The 24,115-nt window shown below is 38.6% G+C and overlaps 1 protein-coding gene across 5 annotated transcripts in view; it reads right to left on the bottom strand.

Annotated features, from left to right (window-relative positions):
* Positions 1-24,115, bottom strand: part of DGKI (diacylglycerol kinase iota) — a 212,218-nt gene that overhangs the window by 67,164 nt on the left and 120,939 nt on the right. For all 5 annotated transcript variants that reach the window (XM_080582487.1, XM_080582483.1, XM_080582486.1 and 2 more), the window contains 2 exons: positions 22,571-22,770; positions 7,443-7,543 (listed from right to left, as the gene is read on the bottom strand). In XM_080582487.1, the coding sequence (XP_080438613.1) occupies positions 7,443-7,543; positions 22,571-22,770 (301 nt within the window). The remainder of the gene's footprint in view (positions 1-7,442; positions 7,544-22,570; positions 22,771-24,115) is intronic.

Raw genomic sequence — 24,115 nt, 5'->3', positions numbered from 1 at the left:
TGTGTATGCACACATGCATGCGTGTGTACATGAGTCAAAAAGAGAAATGTAATTTATTGTACTGTCTGGACAAAGCCCACAAGGTCTCATCCAAAAAAAAAGACCGAAAAAAAGACAAAAACAATGCCTTTGGCAACTTCACCTTTGTTTTTGTCATTTCTGTTTCATTTACAAACATTTATCACTGGTTTACATCTGTAAACACCAGCATGAGAATCTAGGAGCACAGAAACAGCAGTTTCCAATATTTAACTCACTGCTGACTTCTAATCCTCTTGGTTTATCATCTTTCTAGGTGACTTTAGGCAACCTATTCAACCCTCTCAGTTTCGGATCTTACTACACCACTGTGAGAGAAAAATGCATGAATTAGCTAATATCTGAACAACACACATTGAGAAAGCAAAGCTGTTAGAGCAATGTGGTGACTTTTCAGCTGAGTGAAATCTAGTAGACAGTCTTTGGGCAATGTTGCCTTTTACAGAACCTCTACAAATAAGCCACCATGTACTCTAAGACACCTCCTGACAAGTGACCATTGGTACTTACTTTACAGGGCAAAAGAGTGGGTTTGTAGCTATGCAATGCATTCCACCTACACCCATTCAGATCAAATAGCCTTCCAATCTGAGCACATTTCCTTAAGTGGCTAATCAGCCTTGTCCTGGCTTCATCTGCTAGATCAGATTTCCCTCTTTAAAATAGACACCTAGTAGAAGATCCCATGTCCTCTACATTATGAGGATTCAAGATGTAAATACCAAATCCTCAGCACTGACCTCTTATTATTTATTTTGTTGCTCAAAATCATGTGAAATTCTCTCCAAATTGTATTTACCCACTATATCCCTGAGCTTTAAAGAATCAGAATACATTTCATAGATCTGGGAGTCTCAAACTGTGCTAAGTACACCACCGGTATAGGGAAGCCACGTTATCTCTGTATATGTACACATCTCAAATTACTCAAAATCTTGTTAGTCCGTGTACTCAATAAGAACTCATCAGATGACCCCCAAACTCTCAGATAACCTACAGAAATTGAAGGCAGTGACATATGCAACATAGATATTTGGCTAGATATAGTAGGTAAGGGACAGATTACTGGAGAAGAAATAAGAATCTGAGGTTGATATCACATCATGTTACCCTCCATCCCTACACACACACACACACACACACACACACACACACAAAGCAAGGAGGTAAAAGAGAAAGCTATTTAATTTACTGTGCCATTTTATTCCAGAGGAGATAAGGGATGGCTGGTTCTGTGTTAAAGATGGTGGTGTGAGAGAGTCAGAGCTGTCACAGAGCTGAGACTTATTTCTGATACTGATGCCACTGTGGTTGAGTGTGATTCCCTCTTAGTCTTAGTGGTGTTGAGCTACTAAGATGGGATCTGCAGGGCTACAGTATGCAAAACATGTAAAGGGCACTAAGAACTGACAGGTTATATTAAAAAATAAAAACAAAAAAATATAAAAAATAAATAAAAAATATCGTGTGCATTTACTGCTGCTGGTGAGCTAATTCACCCCTCCATCTTCATGGTGTAAATCTACAGCAATGTTGCTAGGAAGGACAAAGAAGGTGTGAGGACCTCTTGAGCACTAATTAATTTATGGATGTGCTTGGTTTCAATAATTAATTTCTGCATATACTTCCATTGTCAAGAATTTCTTAGTGGAAATGGAATGGGGAAAATTGGGTATCATAAACAGAAAGATTTTGCCTTTTTAAGAACAATTGTCTTGTTCCCCCATGTTCAGACGGTTGTGCTTAGTGGTGTGGTCTAGTTGGAGGCCTGTAGCTAGTAGTGTCCCTCAGGGGTCAGTACTGGGTCCAGTATTGTTCAACTTAGTCATTAACCACAAGGATGATGGAGCAGAGTGCACCCTCAGCAAGTTCGCTGATGACACAAAGCTTGGAGGAGTGGCTGACACCCCAGAGGGCTGTGCCGCCATTCAGAGGGACCTCAACAGGCTGGAGGGTTAGGCTGAGAGGAACCTCATGAAGTTCAACAAGGGCAAGTGCAGTGTCCTGCACCTTGGTAGGAATAACCCCAAGCACTGGTACAGGCTGGAGGGTGACTTGCTGGAGTGCAGCTCTGCAGAGAGGGACATGGGAGTCCTGGTGGACAGCAGGCTGACCATGAGTCAGCAGTGGGCCCTTGTGGCCAAGAAGGCCAACGGTATCCTGAGCTGCATTCGGAAGAGTGTTGCCAGCAGGTCAAGGGAGGTGATCCTCCCCCTCTACTCAGCCCTGGTGAGGCCACACCTGGAGCACTGTGTCCAGTTCTGGGCTCCCTGGTACAAGAGGAACACAGAACTACTGGAGAGAGTCCAGAGGAGGGCTACTAAGATGCTTAGAGGGCTGGAGCACCTGTCGTACGAGGACAGGCTGAGAGAGCTGGGCCTGTTTAGCCTGGAAAAGAGAGGATTGAGAGGAGACCTCATCAATGTGTATAAATATCTGAGGGGAGGGTGTCAAGAGGATGGAGCTAGTCTCTTTTCAGTTGTGCCCAGCGACAGGATGAGAAGCCACAGACAAAAACTGAAGCGCAGGAAATTCCAGCTGAATATGAGAGGGCATTTCTTTCCTGTGAGGGTGACAGCACTGGAACAGGTTGCCCAGAGAGGCTGCGGAGTCTCCTTCTCTGGAAATATTCAAAACCTGCCTGGATGCCATCCTGCGCAATGTGCTCTAGGTGTGTTCCTGCTCATCAGGGGCATTGGACTAGATGATCTTCAGAGATCCCTTCCACCTTTGGCCATTTTGTGATTCTGTGATTTATAATGCTGCTTTGGATCAACTATCATATTGGGCAGGAGGAAGTGAAACTGGTGATTAGGGTGACAAGTGCTTGGGACATATAAGGAAGGTGTTAGAGTTGACAACTATGTTTGCAGCAACAAAGAACATTATAACATAAAATGAAGAGGATATATCCCTTTCCTAAGAGAGTGCATGGAAGCATTCACCCCCTCACAGAAGGATCAATAAGCATCCCTTGTACCAGCATCAATCATCGCACAGACAATACTGAGATGCTGACAGAAGAAAGAATGAAGGAGAAGAAGAACATAGGGGAGAGAAGGAAGGGGAAATTCAGAAACAGTGTCTTGGTTAAATAGCAGCTGCAGTGCTAAAAAAAAAAAATAATAATGTAGAGAGCAACAGAAGAGACCAGGCTAAGAAGAGTTTTGACCTTCAGAGGACAAAACGACATTCTTTAATTGCTCAGAAGGTTTTCAGAATGAGGTGTCTACCTCCAGTACAGTGAAGATTAATCTTCATGGAACAGTTTGTATGACGAGTTGTTAGATGTCAGGAAGTACAATTTCAGATGAAGCAGCTGATAGAATCAAATCAGTATTTCAAGCAAACAAGAGGAGTGAAATGTATTTACTGTGAGTTAAAGTGATCCAGATTATTACACTGATGTCAGAGCTTTCAAAACTCTATTATCTAGACATGTGACAGGCAAAAACCATAATAGCTTCTTTGCTATTGTTCCTTCAGGGATAACAGCATGAGTCGTTATTAACTGGCTTCCTTTTCCTTTTCAGATTGCTGTGGGATTCTGGTTTAGTTTTCAAAAGATCTGGGGAGGTAGAAGTGCTTTTAATTGGTGTGGGCAGAGAATGAATGGTAAGGCACAGTATTCTGGAATTAAGTTGCAGGTGTTCTGCCAAAGCCTTGACAGATATGTAAAGCGAGTCTCTTGTGAGTATCAAGAGAGACACACATGCACCTGAGAGCTATATTTGTGCTGCAGGAAGCTACCCCTCTTAAAATAGGCCTTGAAGAAATACTACTGTAACAAGACCCAATGTGACTGCTCTTAGAATCATAGAATCACAGAATATCCTGAGTTAGAAGGGACCCACAAAGATCATTGAGTCCAACTCCTAGCTCCACACAAGACTACATAAAAATTAAACCATATGTTTGGCAACATATTGCCCAAACGAACGCTGGCAGGCTCGGTGCCATGACCACTGCCCTGGGGAGCCTGCTGCAGTGCCTGACCAACCTCTCAGTGCAAAACCTTTTCCTGACACCCAGCCTGACCCTCCCCTGTACCAGCTCCATGCCGTTCCCTCGAGTCCTGTCGCTGTCCCCAGAGAGCAGAGCTCAGCACCTGCCCCTCCACTCCCCTTGTGAGGAAGCTGCAGGCCGCCATGAGGCCTCCCCTCAGCCAGCTCTGCTCTGGGATGAACAATCCAGGTGACCTCAGCTGCTCCTCATACACCTTACTCTCTAGATGCTTCACCATCTCCATAGTCCTCCTTTGGATGCTAATAGTTTTATGTCCTTCTTATGTTGGGGCACCCATAACTGCACACAGTAGTAAAGGTGAGGCTGCACCAGTGCAGAGCAGAACAGGACAATCCCTTCCCTCAACCAGTTAGCAGTGCTGTGCCTGATGCACCCCAGAATGTGCTTGGCCCTTTTGTCTGCCAGGGCACACTGCTGACTCCTATTCAACTTGACATCAAACACAGCCCCCAGATCCCTTTCCATGAGGCTGCTCTCCAGTCTCTCATGCCCCAGTCTGTACATATACCCACTGTTGCCCCATCCCAGGTACAGAATCTGGCAGTTACTCTTGTAAAACTTCTTACTGTTGGTGATTGTCAAGCCCTCTAATTTGTTGAGTGCTCTCTGCAAGGTCTCTCTACCCTCAGGGAAGTCAACAGCTCCTCCTAACTTAGTATCATCCTCATTGTATTTTGCTAGTGCACAAATATTATCTGTTTTAATTTTTGATTAAGACTGGCAAAATTTCAATCATTAACTTGTTATGGTCATTTATTTTGGACAGCAAAACTCTTTCTCCTCAACCCACCCTGCCCATTATAGACTCCTAGGTAAAGAATGAGAGTTACTTCTTATGCCTCAGCACTCCCTCTTCCTCCTCTAACCAAATAACTTCTAGTGGCAATGCTCCATGAAAAGGTTTGCTGATGAGGACTGAGACAGCATGCTTATTCCATAGACGTGTTTAGTAAATGATAGGGACAGGCAGGCAGTGATCTATAGACTTCCCATCAGAAAGCCATTTAATATGTATCCAATTATCTATGTCAGAAATACAATTAAAATGGCTATCTGCTCTTCTTAAAAGGAACATTTATGTGATTTTCCAGCTTCCTTCCTCAAAAACTGAGGTTGTGCAGTCCTCTAGTATAATGATTCAGCTTGATGTCTGACTACATCTCAGTTCCCAGAGGAGATACAAGCATTTTGCAGTAAGTCACAGGGAAGCTGGGATCTTAGTTCTAGAACCACAGGGATTTTCCATTTTTCTGCTTCATGGAATTCAAGGAGCTGGATGAAATTCAAGGAGTTCATATTTTAAACAGTTTGATTTCTGACTGTTTAGAGAGTGCTTCTCTTCCCATACAGGATTTTCTTCAGCCATAGTTAGCATTAGCTAGGAATCTTCAAATCAAGATCAGCCTCCTGTAAACTTGTTAGTCCAGCCTTTAGGTTGAACAATTCTGATAGGACACGATAGGATTTATGTCCAGAAAAACAGACTGATGACTATCAGTGTATGCTGTGAATTGTGTGTCCTTATACAGGGCTTTCCTAATATCTGCAGAGGGTAAGGTGAGATATATTTTCTGATTTTTTTTTTTGTAGGCTGGTGGGGATATTATTTGCTTTCTGATATTTTAATGTGAAAACAGTAATACGTAATAATCATTGAGACGGGTAAAGAAGGACAGACAGGAAAAACAACTTCATGAACAGAGTCAGGGAAGAATACTCTAGCCCAGCTATATTATATTATCAATCTGATCACACACGAATTTGAAAAAGATACAAAAGGACCCCCCTGAAGATGGTCTGCCAATGTATGAAAGCAACCATTTTAACTTTTGGTGTGCAAACATCTACTTTTTGAATAAAAACCTCTTAAGCACATGATCAGCAAGTGATCAAATGTGTGTATAGTCTAAAACCAAATTTGAAAGCAGCTAGATCATTCTCTGGACTTTTTCTTTTTAAAAATGTTATCATTATGGTTTTTGAAGGTGACAAATAACAAGTACTTATTTACAGTTGCAGTGACAACAGTGTAAAAGGTTGTATAACTCCTGTCAGACCACATAAATGGCTCTTAAGATCTATTTAATAAATACTAAATAAACAAAATTTACATCTGTAGTGAGGTTGGATGAGAATAGTTGTCCTCAGCTGGAAAGGCATAGGAAGAACCACCAAAGGAACCAGACTGTTTCCAACAGGATTGAAAACACATCTATCCAACATGGCCCTAAGGATACTCAAGGTCAAACTCTCAACTTAAACCTGAAAGAAATTCTTCTCCAGTGAGCCATAATACTCTTCTTGTTATTATTCCTCTCAGTCCAGAGATGAAGGCTTAGATTGCTTTAATTATGGCTCAAATGTACTAACAAACTTCAGAAAAGGCTGTCAGGACCTCCATTAAAATTCAAACCATTTCAGTTCTTTTGTTGGATGGAGAGCAGATGAACTGAGAGAAGAATAAGGAGGGGTGGAACTGGAGGGGTGAAAGTGAAGCAGTTTAACTATCTTCCAACAGTAAGATAAGTAAACCAATTAAAAGGAGTGTCATCCTGTAATTACCAGAGCACTCTATATTACAGAGGGAGCTGAAGCTTTGTTACACAACAAACAGTCATCCTTGTAATTTAATACGAATAATGAGCCAGATGCATGAACAAGACTCTATTAAATTGTTATCACAAGCAGACGTGTCCCTCATTGATTAATGACTGTGTGTCACCAAGGAAAGGAACTCCATTTCTAAGCATGGATCATCATCATCAGTGTTGCCAACGCAACCGTCTGTCTGCTTTTGACTTACCCCTGAATGTGGCAATTAAACCATTACATGAGGAAACAAAACAGTGATTATTTTCTTACGTGCAAAACTGAAGGCTCTTAAAGAGTAAGGGAAACCAGATTTGCTTCTCAAGATAAATGCACCTGTGCCAAACCCATGTTCAAGATCAGACTGCTCTTGCAATATGAAATTAATCATGGTCATTCATTCAGTTTCAAATTTGGTACTAATCATAAAACCTTAATAAGTTTCATATGCTAGGAGAAACCCAGTAGAATCAACAGAGAGACGCAAATAAAATAAGAGGTATGAAAAACACTTATTTTACAGCAAATGAAATCAACTTGCAGAAGGCATAGTTAAGTAAGAAAACACATGAATTCTCTGTGTATGCCCTTTATACAGGCAGTATTTATATAGACAGAATGTATATATGCATATGCACAGATCGATAGATGAACATATAGTCCACATAGGACTCACTCAAAATGTGTGCTTGACCCTGTTTTGTTTTTGTTTTGTTGTTACTGCTAATATAAGATCTATACAGAATGCTCTACCAAAAGCAGCTACAACCTAGCTTCTTCCAACTTACAAGCTTCACGCAGTTTTTCCTTGTCATAAAGTAGCCCCTCATATTCTTGCAAATTAATCCGGTTCACTCTGATCCGCAGGCGATCTGGGATGGAATGAGGACTGTAAGAAAAGAAGAAAATTTCTTAGACAAGGTTTTCCATGGAAGAACAAAGAGAAAAATAAGATATGAAGAGATTTTAATCTTCTGTGAAAGAAGAATAAGAGCAAGCCTCTTCTAAACTGGGCCAGTTCCTCCCAGGCCCATCACTGTGTTTGTACAAGATTAGGACTACCCACCGTACAAAATACCTGTTACATCCTAAATGACAAGCAAGATCAAGAAGCCCATTTGCTGGCTGTGTGGTCTGGAATTGCACGGGCTTTTCCGAGCTCTTCAGTCTCTACATAAATAGCCCTCCCTGCTGCAATCTGCCTTTTTGCACATCTCTACAGACCTATTAAAGTCAGTAAATCCATGAAGCTTTGATTCAGGATGCAGATGATTTCTTGGGACATCTCTCAGGACAATTATTTCTCTGTCCATGAGACCATCCACCCAGATCTTCAGAAGATCCTGTTTCAGCAGCTCTGTCCTGGGGAGCAGGCAACAAATGTTGCCAAGAACTGGATTTCTAAAGTAGAGTCCCATACACAAACTACAAGGGGACTTAAAAAAAAAAAGATACCTCTTTTCTACTGATTTAGATGATTTAGATGCCTCAGCTGCCTGCATACTTTTGAAATTGCCCATGGGTTCCCATCTATAAATTTGAGTGCCCATATGTTGACAGAAAGTTGTTCTGAAGAGCTTTGTTTTGTTTTCATATTTCATCTTGCTGTTACTACTTGATTTTTTTAACCAAATGCTATGTAAATTAACTTAATCACATTTGCATTTTACAATTCTAAAGAGAGAAAGATAGCTTCTGTATTATAATTCATATATCAAAAGTCTGTCCTGGCAGGTCTGTCCCATTTAAAAGTAGATTCTTCATTCAGTGCTTCCACTGAAAGACTATTTCACTATGTTTTATTTTAGTTAATGACAGAACACCTAACATACACACAGCCTTTTAAAAGTTAGCATTCTGTGCACTGTCATAGACAGAGTTACTGTTCCCTTTGTTTCAGTTTTAAAATATTTGACCTACAGCATTTGCACTGCTAGTTTAAATACCAATGAGCACAATCCACATTTTTTTTTCCTTTTTAAGCAAGCCATTTTCTTTTTGGCCTGAAAATACTGCAGATCTAACACACAGTTTGTAACCATCTCTTGGTAAAGATTTTTTTACCACTGAGATGGTAATTAGCAAATATTTCAGACTTTTCTTAACTGCATACTTTTTGTCTGTCACTTATGGACAGCTCTGTCACACAGGGGCAGATGAAAGTAAAGATTAAAAATCAAATCCCAGTATAAAAAAAAAAGCTCTACTGGCACAAGTGCTCTCAGCCTAAAAAGTGATAAAGGATAATGAATTCAGGGTGCCTTGATAATTGAAGTGTAAGACAACATGTTACAAAGAGCTGCACTCCTTCTGTTCTGAACAGGAGTTTCTGTATTAAAAATGAAAATAACCCTAAGATACATGGAAGATAACTTAGAAATCAGTAATCCTTAATAGTAGCTCTAAGACTGATGCACCCAGCAGCACATAGGCTGCCCAATGTGTTTCATTTGCTGTATGATGGGGACTGTTGTGTAAAAGCGCCCCAAGATATAGGCTCATATATAGGTTCATATTTAAGGTAAGCTTTTGCAGTTTGCTTGACAGACACCTGGGATGGTAACTTCCAGCAGAGCTTCAGGGGGCAGCCTGCTAACTCAGGTGCCATTATATTATCCTACAGATCTGTGTTCTCCACGTGCAGACTCTAAAGCTGGCTCAGCAATCCAGGGAATATTATCACACGCAAGCTGGAGGGAAAGGTATGTAGATGGAAGAAGACTAAATGCAGTGAGTCTGACACTTTTTTTTTTCTCAAAAATAACTTTAATGTCACACTGCTGGATCAGAAATGAACATAGTCTGAGGAACTGTGTTCCTTCCCTTCCAAATTATACAAAATGCAAGTTTCAGAAATAAAAATCATGGGGGATTTTATTTTTAGCCAAGAAAAGATAAGAAAATGTTTAAGTCAGGAAACATAGAAATTTAACTGCATAGTCTTTGTCTGAGGGGAAAAAAAAATAATTCATTGCACTTAGTAGGGTTCATGAAAATTACAGACTGACAGCCTTGAAAAGTGAAATCTTTTATGCACTGGTACAACATGAGAAGAAGCTATGCTGCTACTACCACATATTATTATGAAGGTAGCTCAGTCTTCCAGCAGATACGTTTATAACCTGGGGATTATCGGTAGGTTTGGAGGAGTGACTGGTTATGAATCACCTCTTCTTTGAGCTCAGCTGGGAAGAAACAGGGTGGAGAGACAGGAGAACTCAGCAATGTCTTATTTCTCCTGTAACACTCAACCACGCTATGAAGACAGACATCATTCTTGTTATGCCCTGAATTAAGCCAAGTGTAAACCCAAACCAAAAATTGTCTCAAACTGCTGTTTTGTCTGAAACCAGAACCAAATCTATATTATTCTTCTGAAGTCTGAACTACCCAAACTGGAACTGTACTGAAAAAAAAAGAAAAAAAAACACGCCTTCCAATCCCCAGTGAAAAATAAGCATTTTACCAAAAGCTCTTACCCAAGTAGGACTTCCTTAGCCCCGGACTGGTGATGTTTGCACTCCAAACCAGAACCATGCCATATCTGTTCCCTACTCACCCTTTTCCATTTCTTCCTTGCTACACATCTCATTAGTGTGTAATGTTCAGGCCTCCCACTTCCACTCTGTGACCCCAGCACTGCTCTCCACACCAGAGGGAAAACACTTCAGTACAGGTTTAGTTAACAACGTAAGCTGCAATTGTAACTCCTAAGAGATCACTTACTCCTTTTTCTCCTTGATTAATCCTTTTTGATCACACATAGCAGATATCTGACTGATATTTGTCCTTCTACCATATGTTGTTTCCCACCAGTCTGGTTCATCCAGCACCTGCTGGCGTTCTTCGCTTTGAGTGATGATTTTTTTTTAATGTGTTTTTGTGTCTCTGCAATGTCTGTGTGGGATTTACTAAGGCTGTGAAGTCTTTAGTACTTCCTACTCAAAATTTCACTTCCTCTCTTTCCACACACTGTGTCCTTTCTTGTGTTCCTTGGTGCACGGCAGGACAGGAATGTGCCGGATACAGGCAACTGTAGACAAGCTATGCTCTATTGCAAGAAATATCGGGTGAATTTCCTGGTACATCAGTGCACTGCATATCTCTGAATTAGCATCCATGATGAAGCAAGAACACTATCTTAAATGTAATGTATTACTTGAGGAGAAATAGCTCCTTTCCAGGTCAAGTGCAGGAGCATAATCAGCTGAAAAGTGTCATCAGGGTTTCCTATTTTCTTCTCCTGCTCACCACCTTTCTTCAAAGACATGGAACATTAAGATAGTACTACATAAATAAGTCGTATGTGTTGAAAGATACAACTGAACTTGCCATTTTGCCCATTTGAGAAATTCAGCTATCTTACTCATAAAAGCATAACCTCAGAAACTACAGTTTCTAGACAAAATTAGCTATTTTCAGAAACATGAGTGCTCAGAGGCCCTTTCTAAGGGGTAGAGATTGTATATACTTAGCTAAGTCCAGACACAAGTAATGCAGTCACAACTCAAATACATATAAGTACATGTATGTGTATATATGCACAAATATATACACATATGCAAAAACATTTATTCAGTGGCTTAAATCTGAACTTTTGGGTATGATTTATTTCCAAATACTCTTTTCTGCATCAGAATATAGTTGTTGGCTGACATTATACTGTCTTACTGAATTTTAGACCTATTTAAAATAGCTTTGCCTCTGAAAATTCACTCTGTGAATATTCACTCTTTGTGATATCTTACGTGTTAGAATATTGTCCTCATCAACCAGCTAATTGACTCATTCAGTCACACAACTCATGAGCTGCATACAGTGCTCTCTTAAACACAGTTGAGCAAAACACTTCCACCATAAATACTTCTGTAATCACCACAGACACTGTATAATAATCCTTACTATTATACAAATTGCACTATTCCTTTTGTTTAAACATACTGAGCATATTCAGAAACCACAAAGCTCAAGGACACAAGCGTATCTATGCAAAAACTAATAATACAGTGCTGAATGTCACTGAAAGCAAATGTTGACATTGTATTAATAGAAATTGATGTTTCTAAATACTGCATATAATAACTTGCCCATGTGTAAGGACAGGAAGAAAAGCATTCCAGATAGAGCAGTAGAAAATTTATAAATAAATATTTACAAACTGCTGCATTGCAATTCAACCTAACATATTTAAATTTCTTGCACCTATTATTCTTCAAAATAGTGTATTACATAGTCAATGAAAAGTAATCTAAAGTACAGATGAATGAATTCCATTACTTCCTATAGAACCTGCTTAAGAACCTCGTTCCCCAAGCAGGTCAATCCACAGAATTACCTTCTAAAGGTCATATGCCCCATGGGACCATAAGTACAGATTCAGGTCAACTGAAACATTCTGTTCATTCGTGTTGATTAGCTAAAATGGTTTCCTTTAAACACAAACCTAAATATCAAACTTCTCAAAGCAGGAGCATGGATAGGCTATTTTACCATATTGAATTTTATATGATGGACTTTTGATTAACATGGACCAGAAGTGCACATTTGAGGCATTATTTAATAACAATCCAAATGAGCCTTGTAGAAAAAGCTATGCACATTAGTTCATTGAAACAAACTATAAATGATTGTATGCAGATGTTATGAAGTCTTCTCAAAATTACTCTAATTCACCCTCATCAAATATTATGTAATTTCAGTAATAAAGAATTATTTTCTTTCCTTTTCTAGCTTGCAAAGTAGCTGAAAAGTACAAGGAAATAGTATTAGTTTCTATCAAACAAATAGGATTTCATTTTTCCGCAATACAGAAGATGACAGATATTGAATAATTCTTAATTTAAGGAAAATGGGATGCTTTCTGGGAGCTCTTAAAACTTGTAGACAGTCATAAAAATAGTTTTAAAAAATTAAATGTAAATAAAGCATAAAATTGTTTGCTTTAACATAAAAATGGCATAAAAATAAAAAATAAATAGCATAAATATAAAAAATAGCATAAAAATTGTTTGCTTTAAAGCCTACTCCTCTCTGAGTAGATATTCACAGAATGGCACACCAGGGTGCACATTGGAATTGGAACCACTCTTTGTACGGGGTAGCTCTTAGAAAGTCAGTGTCATGCTGAATAAACTGTTTATAAGGTGGACTCATTTTTAACACACACACAAACCCCCATACCTGCTGCAAATTGCTTACTGTAGAAGTATGTTTGCTTCCCTCCTACACCTGAGCCATAGCATTTCTGTAATTTTAGAAATGTTGAAAAAAATAAACAAAAAAAAACACAACAAATACCTTACAAAAATGAGAAGAGCTTTTTTTTCCCCCCATTCCATTACTTGTGGTTCTAACCCACAGAAGCAGTCGCGTGTACCTATTCTGAGACTGCGAGCTGCTCTACTTCCACTCGCCGATAAAACCCACTCAGCTTTTCCTAAAGCTGTGACTTCCTTCTCTCACCCCTATTAATCATTCAGCAACTGGCAAGAGGATACCAGCCAACTCACTTGGAGCACAGCTGTTTCTCTTAAGAAACGTGTTCCTGCATCCAGCCACCCAGGAAAGAGAACACAGGCAGAGCAAGTTTAGGTCCTGCCCTAGGCGCTCCTGCACAGCAGCTGGATAACGCTTCTGCTATGTCACCAGGCTGATTCAACTGGGAAGAGGAACTTTTAAATTATGTATGCCCTAATCCACATATTAATTATTAATAAACCCTGTGAACCATTTCTTATTTTTTGTGTCTGCGTAACGGAAATAATGATGATGATAAAAATGGTCCAACAATTCTACAATATCCAGTGACAAATTTCTGATAGGCCTTCCAGAATACAAACCACATCAAACTACCCACATACAGCTTTTAATTTGATTAGGCAAAGAGTAAAGGAAAATGAAATCTTCTCCTGCCCCTCCCTTGCAAAAACTAAACTTTAGAAAACACCATATTCCTCTGGGGCACGTTTGCAGTGACAGATTAATAAATTGCCTATCTCCTAGAGAAGAAATAAACATGCAAAACTGATTAAATGTTCCAGTGTTTAGAACAATTGGAAAAAGGAAAATAGCAACCAGAGGAGAAAAAGAAATTAACCTTACTTTTGAGATCTCATTCACAGAGCTTGCAAATGATATATTAAAAATGTGTTTTTGACAGCTTTTCTCTGCTTAAAACATAAGTACTGGCGCAACAGACCAGAATAATCTAGCTTCTTCTAATGGACAAATTTCAATACTTCAGAAAAGTCTACTGCTATTTTAAGGCAAAGCTCTTTCTGAGCTTTTTACCAAAAATATATATATATAAGTTCCACCAGGGAAAGACTTTTTTTTTTTCCTTCTGTTTGATGAGTTTTATCCCAGATAAGCCAGGTTAACCCAGTTGTACTAAACCTTTTTGCCCTTTTTTACCTCACACTTGCTCCAGCAAGAGCTCAAACATTTTGCTGTGTAAACGCTAGACCCACCCATACACTTAAAACACTTGCCCAGGCGCCATGGTGCCATGTAGAATCCCTATCTTTGTTTTCCTTAATTTCACCAGGCTAGCTGTGGTCCTCCCATGCTTTGTGCTCCCAAGCACTGTGGATTCTCCAATAGTAACGATCCCACTAAACAGGTGCCCACTTGCTAAACAGGAAAATCTGTCAAAATAAAAATGAGACTCAATTTCTGATAATTCATTTAGCAAAGAAAAGGAAGATGTATACAAGCACTTTCATCTTTAATTATGGATTTGGAGAATAGCTCACTTTGTAACACTTTCTTCCTTTTGCCTCATTTCCCCCCGATCTTCATTAGATTCTCCTTCTATAGACAATACCCATATTCAAACCAACCCACAAAGCTGACCTCTACACACAAAAATTATGCCTTTCACCCCTTTTTTATTCACATAGCCTGCATGCCATGCATACAGACTCTCTAGGCACACCCTATTGCGATCAACTCTATTAATAAAATCTCTTTACCAATAAGGCAGTGTTTGTATTTTCATTTGTGCAGATGTTGTAATTTTTTAAAAAATCACGGTATATCCACAGTGTTTATTTTGATTGTAAAAGGACTGTACAACCTTTGTGAGTCAATTTTTAAATGGTAATTTTTTTCAGAACTTCTTTGAATTAAGCACATAATGCAGATGTACTATCATATGTATATCCTCCTCATCTCTAATGAACATCCAGCTGGAAAATGCAAGTCTTTACCTTCCTTTTAAAAGAGCCCCAGTTAAAAATTCAGCACTTGTATTTACTCATGCACCCTGTACAAACATTTCAAACACATCACACTACAGTCCCACTCTCTCTGCAACAAAGACCATATGTGCCTAATAATTTTGGCTGCTTCAAGTTCCCATGCCTACACTGCTGCAGAAAACTTGGAATTTATCTAATACAAGCTGTATCTATCTCCATGACTCTGAAGAATCCGTCATGCTGTTCAGTACTAACTATAACTCAGGCTTTTTATATATTGTTCAACAAACAAACAAACAAAAAAAAAACGCATTTGAATCTCAAAGCCATCACAACCCAAATCAAATTTCCTTGATACATCATGGGTTCTTATTTTAATTTGTCAGACACATTAATTGGCAGCCACAATACAGAAGCATGTTTAATCTATTTTTGTTTGTTTGTCTTTTACAGATTTTAAGATACAGAATATCTTTGACTTTCAAATTAGTTTGGGACTTATGAGTCTCTCTCTCTGTCTGCCTTATCCTGAGAACTGATATCAAATGAGATATTTAAATGAACTGTATCAAAACTTGGATGTCATTTTCCAAGGGATACCCCTCAACTTGGCAACAATCCTCCTTCTCCCAGACTTACAGCTTGGTTAATGTTCTGTGTAAGCAATAAGGCATATCTCAAGTATTCTTAAAGGCTTGCTTAGGATACTAAATCATTGATAGAGAAGTTATTTGTATTATGTTTTTTTCCTCAGCTGAGTACAGCCAATATGATACGAGGGTAAGGCACACTGAATTGGAAATCATTCCTTGTTTGCAAAATAACAAAGGAGGAACTTGCAGCTTTCTGAAATGTGACCGAATCGCTGAGGTTGGACAGGACCTCTGGAGGTCATCTTGTCCAACCACCCTGCTCAGGCAGGGACACCCAGAGCCTCTAGCCCAGGACCATGCCCAAACAGCTTTTGAGTATCTCCAATGAGCAAGACTACACGACCTCTCTGGACAGCCTGTGCCAGAGTTTGATCAACCTCACAATAAAAACACTTTTCCTTATCTTCAGATGGGACCTTCTGTGTCTTAGTTTGGACCCATTGCCTCTTGTCCTGTTGCTGGAAACCACTGAAAAGAGCCTGGTTTCATGTTCTTTACACCCTCCCTTTAGATACTTAAAGATATTGATGAATCCCCACACCAAGCCTTCTATTCTCCAGACTGAAGAGTCACAACTCTCTCAACCTTTCTTCATAGGACAGAGGCTCCAGTCCCTTAAACATCTTTGTCACTCTTTGTTGGGTTTCCTCCAGTATGTCCATGTCTCTTGTACTGAGGAGCCCAGAACTGGACCCAGCACTCTAGGTGTGGTATCACCAGTGCTGAGTAGAAGGTAAGGATCACCACCTTTCACCTGCTGGCCGCATTCTTCCTAACACAGCTCATGACACCATTAGGACTTCTTTGTCACAAAAGCATGTTACTGGCTCATGGTGAACTGGGTGTTCATCAGGACCTTCAGGTCCCTTTCTGCAAATCTGAGATTTGCTCTAAATATATATATATATATGTATATATTCAATCAATTTTCCACATAATCCTTGACTGGCTGAAAATTTACATTGTCTATTGCACATACCCATTTTTTAGAACAGAGAAGTGTTGGTGTTTTGTTGTTGTTTGTTTTTTTTTGTTTGTTTTACATAATCCATTGCTTTTCTTCTATGATGAAATAAGAATTATGCTTGTAATCAAGTTTCTGCTCTGAATATTTGGATTTATAGCTCAGCAATTTACTATTTTCCATCATGCACCTCCAAGTTATTTATTTGGTAGTCCCACTTGAAAAGATATCCAGCATAAGACTGGCAAAGCAAGAAGACAAAAGGGATGTCAATAAAAAGCAAAATATTTTGGTTTTTTTTTTGACTGAATAGTCAGAAAGTATTTCTGAAGCCAAACTATATTGCCTGAGTTGACATATTAAGTTGGGATTTTTTTTTATTTTTTTTTTAAATTGTGCATACACAGATCTTTTCATAATAAAGCGTGTTCCCATAAAGGGGATGAATTAGAAGATACACACACATAATTGTAAAAGTGCCAATTCAACATACTTAAAAATATTAGTCTTTTCAATACTGTAGCTGCAATCTAGCAAGTTACTACATGGGACTTGCTAACAATCAAAATATTATTGAGGTGGGGGGGTGTCTCCATCTTCAATGCAGCTGCAGTCAATATCATGACACTTATCGTGCTACTCCTTTGGTAGACCAGTTTTCTGTTTTAATTTCTTATCTAGAAATGTTTTATGGCTGTGTTCATACCATGTTTTTTATTTAAACCAAAGGACAAAAGCCTGTCATCTAAACTTGTCCTGTGGGTTGTACCTGGCACTTCTCAGACGTGCCTGTCGCTATGGATTTGTCTGGCAATCTGTACTCTGGGCTGAATATAGTCACAATTACCAGACCTGCCCTGCTCACTTTCCTTAGGTACTGTGCGACTGCACCTTAACTGGCTAGACCATTGCTCCACGCCTGCCATGCTGTCTCCTGGGTTCCCATTTCCCCTTTGTTATTGGATTTTACTGGCATGTCTCCTGGTTGAACAATGCACAATGTAACAGCAACAAATTGTGGAACTTCAAAGGTAGAAAAAAGCCAGATACTCACACAGTGAAGGAATCAGGGGGAGCTGAGACTCTCCTCAGGTCAGCAGACTGCACTTTATGGATACTATAGGCAGCAGGAAATGAGTGGCCAGGTGAAAGGCAGCACAAGTGTGGACAGACAAGGAAAAAGGAAGTAGAGAGAGAGATTGGAAAGAAAGAGCAGAAGAGAAGAAAGAAAGAGAAAGACATACAACATTTAAACAGAAACAAAAGGAATGTGTCACATAAAAGTTGAATGAGAGACATGCAGAGCTCCAAGGTCACACTAAGAAGCCAAAAGCAACAGAAGACATGCAAATGGAGAAAAACACTTCTACACAGCACTTAGGAGCTTTCTAAAGACATGAACGAGGAGGACCAATGACAAGCTAGCTATACAAAGAAGACTAGGAGCCCCAGGATATGTGTTCCACAGGCACTGAAACATTTCAAGGCAGCAGACTTTGGAAGCAAGTCCAGAAATGCAAACAAACATCAAAGCCAAGATCCAAATGGATGGAATTGTCTACAAAGACTGGTTAACTTTAGTTAACTTTTAAGAAACAAAAATACCCTTACTAGAGATTTTGTATCCACAATGAAAAATTGCAGTCTCCATTCTTCTTTCATGTACCTTAGGGAAACATGCATTTTATATAAAGTGACTCCCAGGACTGACTCTTGGTGTTTATATTCAAATGGTCCCTTTGATTTCTTCAAGGATATGGAACATCATTTTACCTATAAGCTGTTCCTTCTTCTATCTCTTCTATCATGCAGACCATTCTTCCTCAACCTGAACTAAAATCTATCCTTTGGGGTTCATACAATGATCACTAACTGAAACTTACTGAGCAGCATACTAAACTGTAGTTTCCAACTAGAAAATGATTCCTGTAAAATTGAGCCATGGCTTCTCTTGTTATTCCACACACGTTTTACTTTTAATTCACAAGACCACATTCCTGGCTTGATCATAGAAAACCATGTTGTCTCTCATGTTGTCTCTTTCACAAACTACCTTCACTAATAGAGATTAAGGAATCAGAAATCAGCTGGCAAGTCTTTTTAGAGAAGGAGAGTAAGATTATTATTATTATTATTATTATTATTAAAAAAAAAAAAGTCTGCTGATCTGACTGTAGCAAAAACTTGCTTTTGCTGGTACATTTAGCAAACACGATGGGGAAAACCAACAGAAGAGACATATGAGAAGAAAATAAACCTGCCTTTTTTGCCACAACCTCAGTATCTGCCTTGTTTCCATCCATAACCAAGTGTCAACTGCATCACCTCATTCTTGCACCTACATTCCTTGCATCTAAAAAGGTGTTTCTGGATTGTTACACTTTATTGTTTGTTACTTATCTCTATTTTTAATGCATTGTAGGATCACAAAGAGATTGTGTCTGCCTTTTATGTTTGAACAGCCTCCATTAGAAACAAACTAGAACAAGCATTGTAACTGTCCACCAAGCAATGACTGTCCTCCACTGTTCTCCAACTCAAAAATTTAAAATTGTCATGAGAGTACAAACTGAAAATAGGCCATCTTCTCTTGCTCAAGAGTATGTTTATAATCTGTCATATCAACAAAACTTAACTTTCCAAAAGTAAATATTGAAAAATGAATGCTTGATGAACAATAAGAAGAATTCACTATTTGCAGCAAGTAGTCCGTAATTAATTTGAAATGTTTAATATACTGAGAAAGTCATTTTTTGTTTGCAGGCAATTCAGCAGTGAAAGAAAAATTAACTAACTAAATAAAATATTAATTACCAGTAATTTGCTCAGCTCAGACAAAATTCAGCACAGCATATTTACTTGTTCCCTAGTAGCTTGAACGAAGCTATTCACTCTGTTGCTGCTGTCAACAGGAAAGGCAAGCTCCTTCAGTTCAAGTAACGCCACAAAAAGAAGTGTTTTTTTTTCCTTAATTTGATTGCATAGTCACTGTTTTAATTAGTTATTTTTAACAAACTAAGAAATTTTACCCTGTTCTAAAGTGCTGCTTAATTTCCCTGACACCTTGAAAAGGTCATATTATTCAGTAACAGATAAAACAGAATCAACATAGAGGAATTTCAACCCTGAAGGGTTGTGTAGAACCATGTGAGGCAATGTCTGTGCAATTATAAGGTGATAGAAGCATAAAAGTGGGAAAATGGAGGGAACAAACATGTCAAACAAGGCCCAATCCTTTTCTGCTATATACAAGTGTCCTCTGTAGGAGCATCTACACATTTCAAAGGAGAGCAACTGAAATCAGGAAGATGGGCAACTCTTACAGTCTCAGAAGAACTATGTTTCTAAAGCCTTCTTGCTCCCAAGCAAGAAAAGGATGTAATCTCTGTTCCTTCTCAGCTACAGTAAATATGGGTTCTTCAATTTTAAAATACTATTTCTCCCCAGAAACTAGAGCACATCCACAAGGCAAATGACAAACTCACTATACTCTAAACACTCTCTCCTCAAAACTCCCAGAACAAAGAAGAACATAATAAGAAAACAGAAACAAAGGGTAAGGCATCTTAAAAACCAAATCTTTTTCCATTTATGACACTGGATTAGATAAAATTGCAAAGAGCTCTCCTACTTATTCTCCTCATCTATCAATATCCTCGTGGCCAGCAATAATAGCAACTCTGAGTTACTGTGATACATGATAATCTTATAATCACTTTCCTTGCAAGGAGCCCATGAACAGCTGCCTAATAATTGAGGGAGTAGCTCCAGACCCACTCACTAATCTCAAACATATAATATTCAGATGACAGTCTTAAGAAAAAAAATAAGTATGTTCAATCAGATATAAGAATTTCTAGTAGATTTTAATGGAATGAGGAGACATTCTAGCTATCAAGTTAAGAAGTGTAGATAAACATATTTAATTGAATATTTTCTCTTGTGAAATGCTGCAATACAGCCTCATAATGAATGTACTTCTTAAAATATTAAATGCCTCCTAGAGTTTAACCTTTAACATGCCATTTACTTTTTGTCACACTAGAATAAGTAATTCCTATCTCTCATTCCCCTTCCACACTTGAGAGCAACGTACATAACACACAGATATATACACACCATGAGGTTCACACCATGAGGCTGAAACTAAAATAGTCAACAGATCATTTGTATTTTTCCAGAACACAGGTCTACAGAGAAGCATCTCAGGCAAATCAAAAGACTCAGATAGCAACAAAGCATGTCATCATAACTTATCCAAATCAAGCTAAACCAGAAAAATTATCTTCTTCACAACTGGCATACACTATGACTGTATTTCCCTATGACAGTTCAAATTCAGACATCAAAATCCAAGCCTAGCCATGCTAATTATCAGATCAAATTATCAGATCAAAATACCAGGAATTTTCTTTTTTCATTTGCATTAGCTTCCATTGGTGTAGAAGGAGATGCCTCAGGATTGCTCTCTGCCCAATTTTAGCTTTCACAAATGATTGAGCTGTAGTGGCTGGATGAAATCAGGCATCACTGCTCACAGGCTATTCTTTACTCTTCAAGAGCGATGAGTATGCCTTATGCATTTTCCTGACAAACAGGAATTGCACATTACAGACACGAGGGTCTACTGAAGCTTAAAGCATCAGTCTCGGTAAGAGAACGCTAAGTGCTAAACTGAATAGGAAGATGTTGAAAGTAACCAAGGAGGCCTTGATTACGTGAACAGATTGACAAACAGAATAACAAGAAGCTCTGAAGGGTTGAAGACAAAGTTTGAAGAGAAACAATATCTTTCACTACATGACACAGACCGAAAACACAGACAACCTTTAAAATACCTAAAGAGAAAAAGGTGTGTCTGAGACCTTGTTGGCTTTTTCCAACTAGATTAGTCTAATGAAAGACATTATTTCTCTTCACAAGTGTTTCCTCACTTATTCCCTGACACAGTAACACCTGCAACAACAAAATCTCTCACCCAGATCCCCAGAAAAGTGAAATCTTCAGTGCATGGATGCATAAATGAACTGCGTATCCTTCATAACTTAAAACTTTTAGGTCCGTACCTCTCTATAGAATGGACAGACTGTTTTGCATCACTTCAAAACTTGATGAAAAACAGCAAAGGCACTTATCCCTCATTTTTAGCACAAATGAAGACCTCCTGTATGAAAAGTATAAAAATTAGGTCTACAAAAATAATCTGAGTTATTTTATTGAGTGAACATTTTCATAGGTTAAAATGAAAATATCTTTCTTCTATTAAAATATTTCTGTAATACAAATAAATTTTAATTATGAAAAGGAAAGTTAGTCTTGTATTTTCTTCTTTGTGTGTTCCTGGTTTCCAATTGTTTTTGCTTTTCTCTGTTCATCTTTACACTACTTGTGCTACCTCCATCTCATGCTATGTATTCTTATTTTCTGATCATCATTCCTTACTCTTCCCCTAGTTGCTGGTTCCTTAATCCACCAATCTAATCTTCAATAGTACAATCTACTGCCATTGAGCACAGGAGACTAGAGGAAGAGTTCTTACTTTTAGCTAAGTCGCACTGGATTTTCTCGTTTGGGTTTCTATACTGGAGATTCCCTATAAAAGTGCAAAAATCCCTTTCCAGGACTCCAGGACTCTCTCCTTTAGCAGTCCCAGGCAGCACGCTCCCACAGTACAGACTGCAAGATGTCCTCAGTAGCTCTTGTTTGTGGCAATTTGTTATAGTCTCTAATGGAGCTTAAAAAGCAGGCTGATAGAGCTCAGAAAACAAACCATAAGAATTTTAAGGGCAAATAGCATAGATATGCAGAGCTGCCATAAGCCAAGAGGCATACCGCTGAGCCTACACAGACATCTCTAAATATATAACTGAAAGATACAACACCTTTCTAAAAGCAAGACAGAGGAGAACCCAGAAGGTAAAAGAACAAGAGGAAGCCAGTAAATTAATTACAATACAGTAGAAAAAAAGTTCAGGAGATGTGATTGATCTTTTTTGTCTTTTTAAATGCACTGCAACTCCAGTACATGCAAAATCTATAACTGAATACACTGGCTCAAACAGGCTTCCTGGCATAGGACATGCACATATCCAACTCACTCATTCAGCAGAGGCATAGATGTTCTCCTCTTGCTTTTCTGCACCATGTTGGCTTGGTTCCTTAATGAGATCCGAATGAGCGAGGGAGCCAAACGACAAGGTTCACCATCCACTTGCATGGGGATTGACTTGTATGTTAAAAGCGTCACCTCACGGCACTGATGCAGCCTCTCTCCGTGACCACCCACTTGGAGAGCGGCCTGGAAGGGGGAGGGAGGAAGGAGAAAAATACACCTCAAAACAGATATTTGAGTCAGTTAACAAAATCCAGAATGCACTGTTTTGCTGACAGCATGAATTACACAGCATTATATGTGTAAGACGTTCTAATAAGGGACAACGGATGTACTTTGATTCAAAAATTTAAAAGGAGGACTTAATATTTTACAAAGAAAACTGGTACGCAACAAGCAGGTAAATCAGGACAGGTACTAACCGTATATGCATCACGTCTCATCACCTTGTATAAGTCAAGGATATTTTACACAAACTTACAAGATACATACACACAAATGTATATCTGTGTTCATTCCTAAGAGTTTCAATATGTGTTTTGTTGCTTTGTTTTTACACTAACAGCAATGTTACATTTTTTTTTCTCTTTGAAACTACCACCATAATTGTGTAAATCTAGGAGACAGAAGGATGATTTCCCCTTCCTGAACAGAATAGAATCCTTAATGTGAATTAGATAAATCTAAAATCCTTAATTATGAGAGGTTACGCTGCAGCTCAACATCAAGACCAGACAGGCTGAAAAGAACAAGAAGGACCTTGTTAAAAACAATTACATATAGTGTTCAAGAATTCATTCCAAAGAAATGAGACAAGAAAGGCATGGACATGAGCAGATTCTTCAAGTTTTAGGCAGACATGTTTGGGCAGAAATGTATTTTATAAGTGAGGAATATGACCATTAGCTATCAACTGTCATATGCAGAAAAAAAAATTAAATGTATTAATGCACTATTAACAGAGAGCAGCCTAAATACTAGTCAGGAACTTAGTCTGGCTCTGTGCACATCATATTGTGGAAAAAATTATAATATGATTAATAATACAGCTTATGAAGTAGTTCTCCTCATTGATCTCACAGACCTTCTTGGGCATGACCAAGCACATCTGGGAGTCCTACAGAGCAAGTCAGAATTATGTGTGTGTTCTAGAGTTACATCCTCAGCACCACAAGCAATACAGATTTGTAGATAATCAGTTTTGAACTGATTTTCCTTCAGAAAAAAATAGCAGCTCAAAGGTCCATGCTTCTTAAAAAAATATAAAATAAATAAATATTCAGGGATGAAGTGATAAAAGGTTCATTCTACAAGATCTATCATGTTAATAGAATTTTTCCTACCTGTAGGTTATTTCCCTAACTCACTAGATTGATCAAAAATAGAAGCTGTAAAAGAATCCATAATATAAACGGGCTAATGATTGCTGGTCAAAATGACCTTTTACTTTTTCTCACTTTGAAGATCTGATTTGTCTAAATATATCTTTGAGGAAACAAACAACATTATCAGAGGTATTCACTGATTAAGA

This window comes from Anser brachyrhynchus (genome assembly GCF_964034855.1).
Source record: "Anser brachyrhynchus genome assembly, chromosome: 1".
Classification (NCBI taxonomy): Eukaryota; Metazoa; Chordata; class Aves; order Anseriformes; family Anatidae; genus Anser; species Anser brachyrhynchus.
Note: the sequence above shows the minus strand (reverse complement) of the source record. Positions and strands in the feature narration are given on the sequence as shown.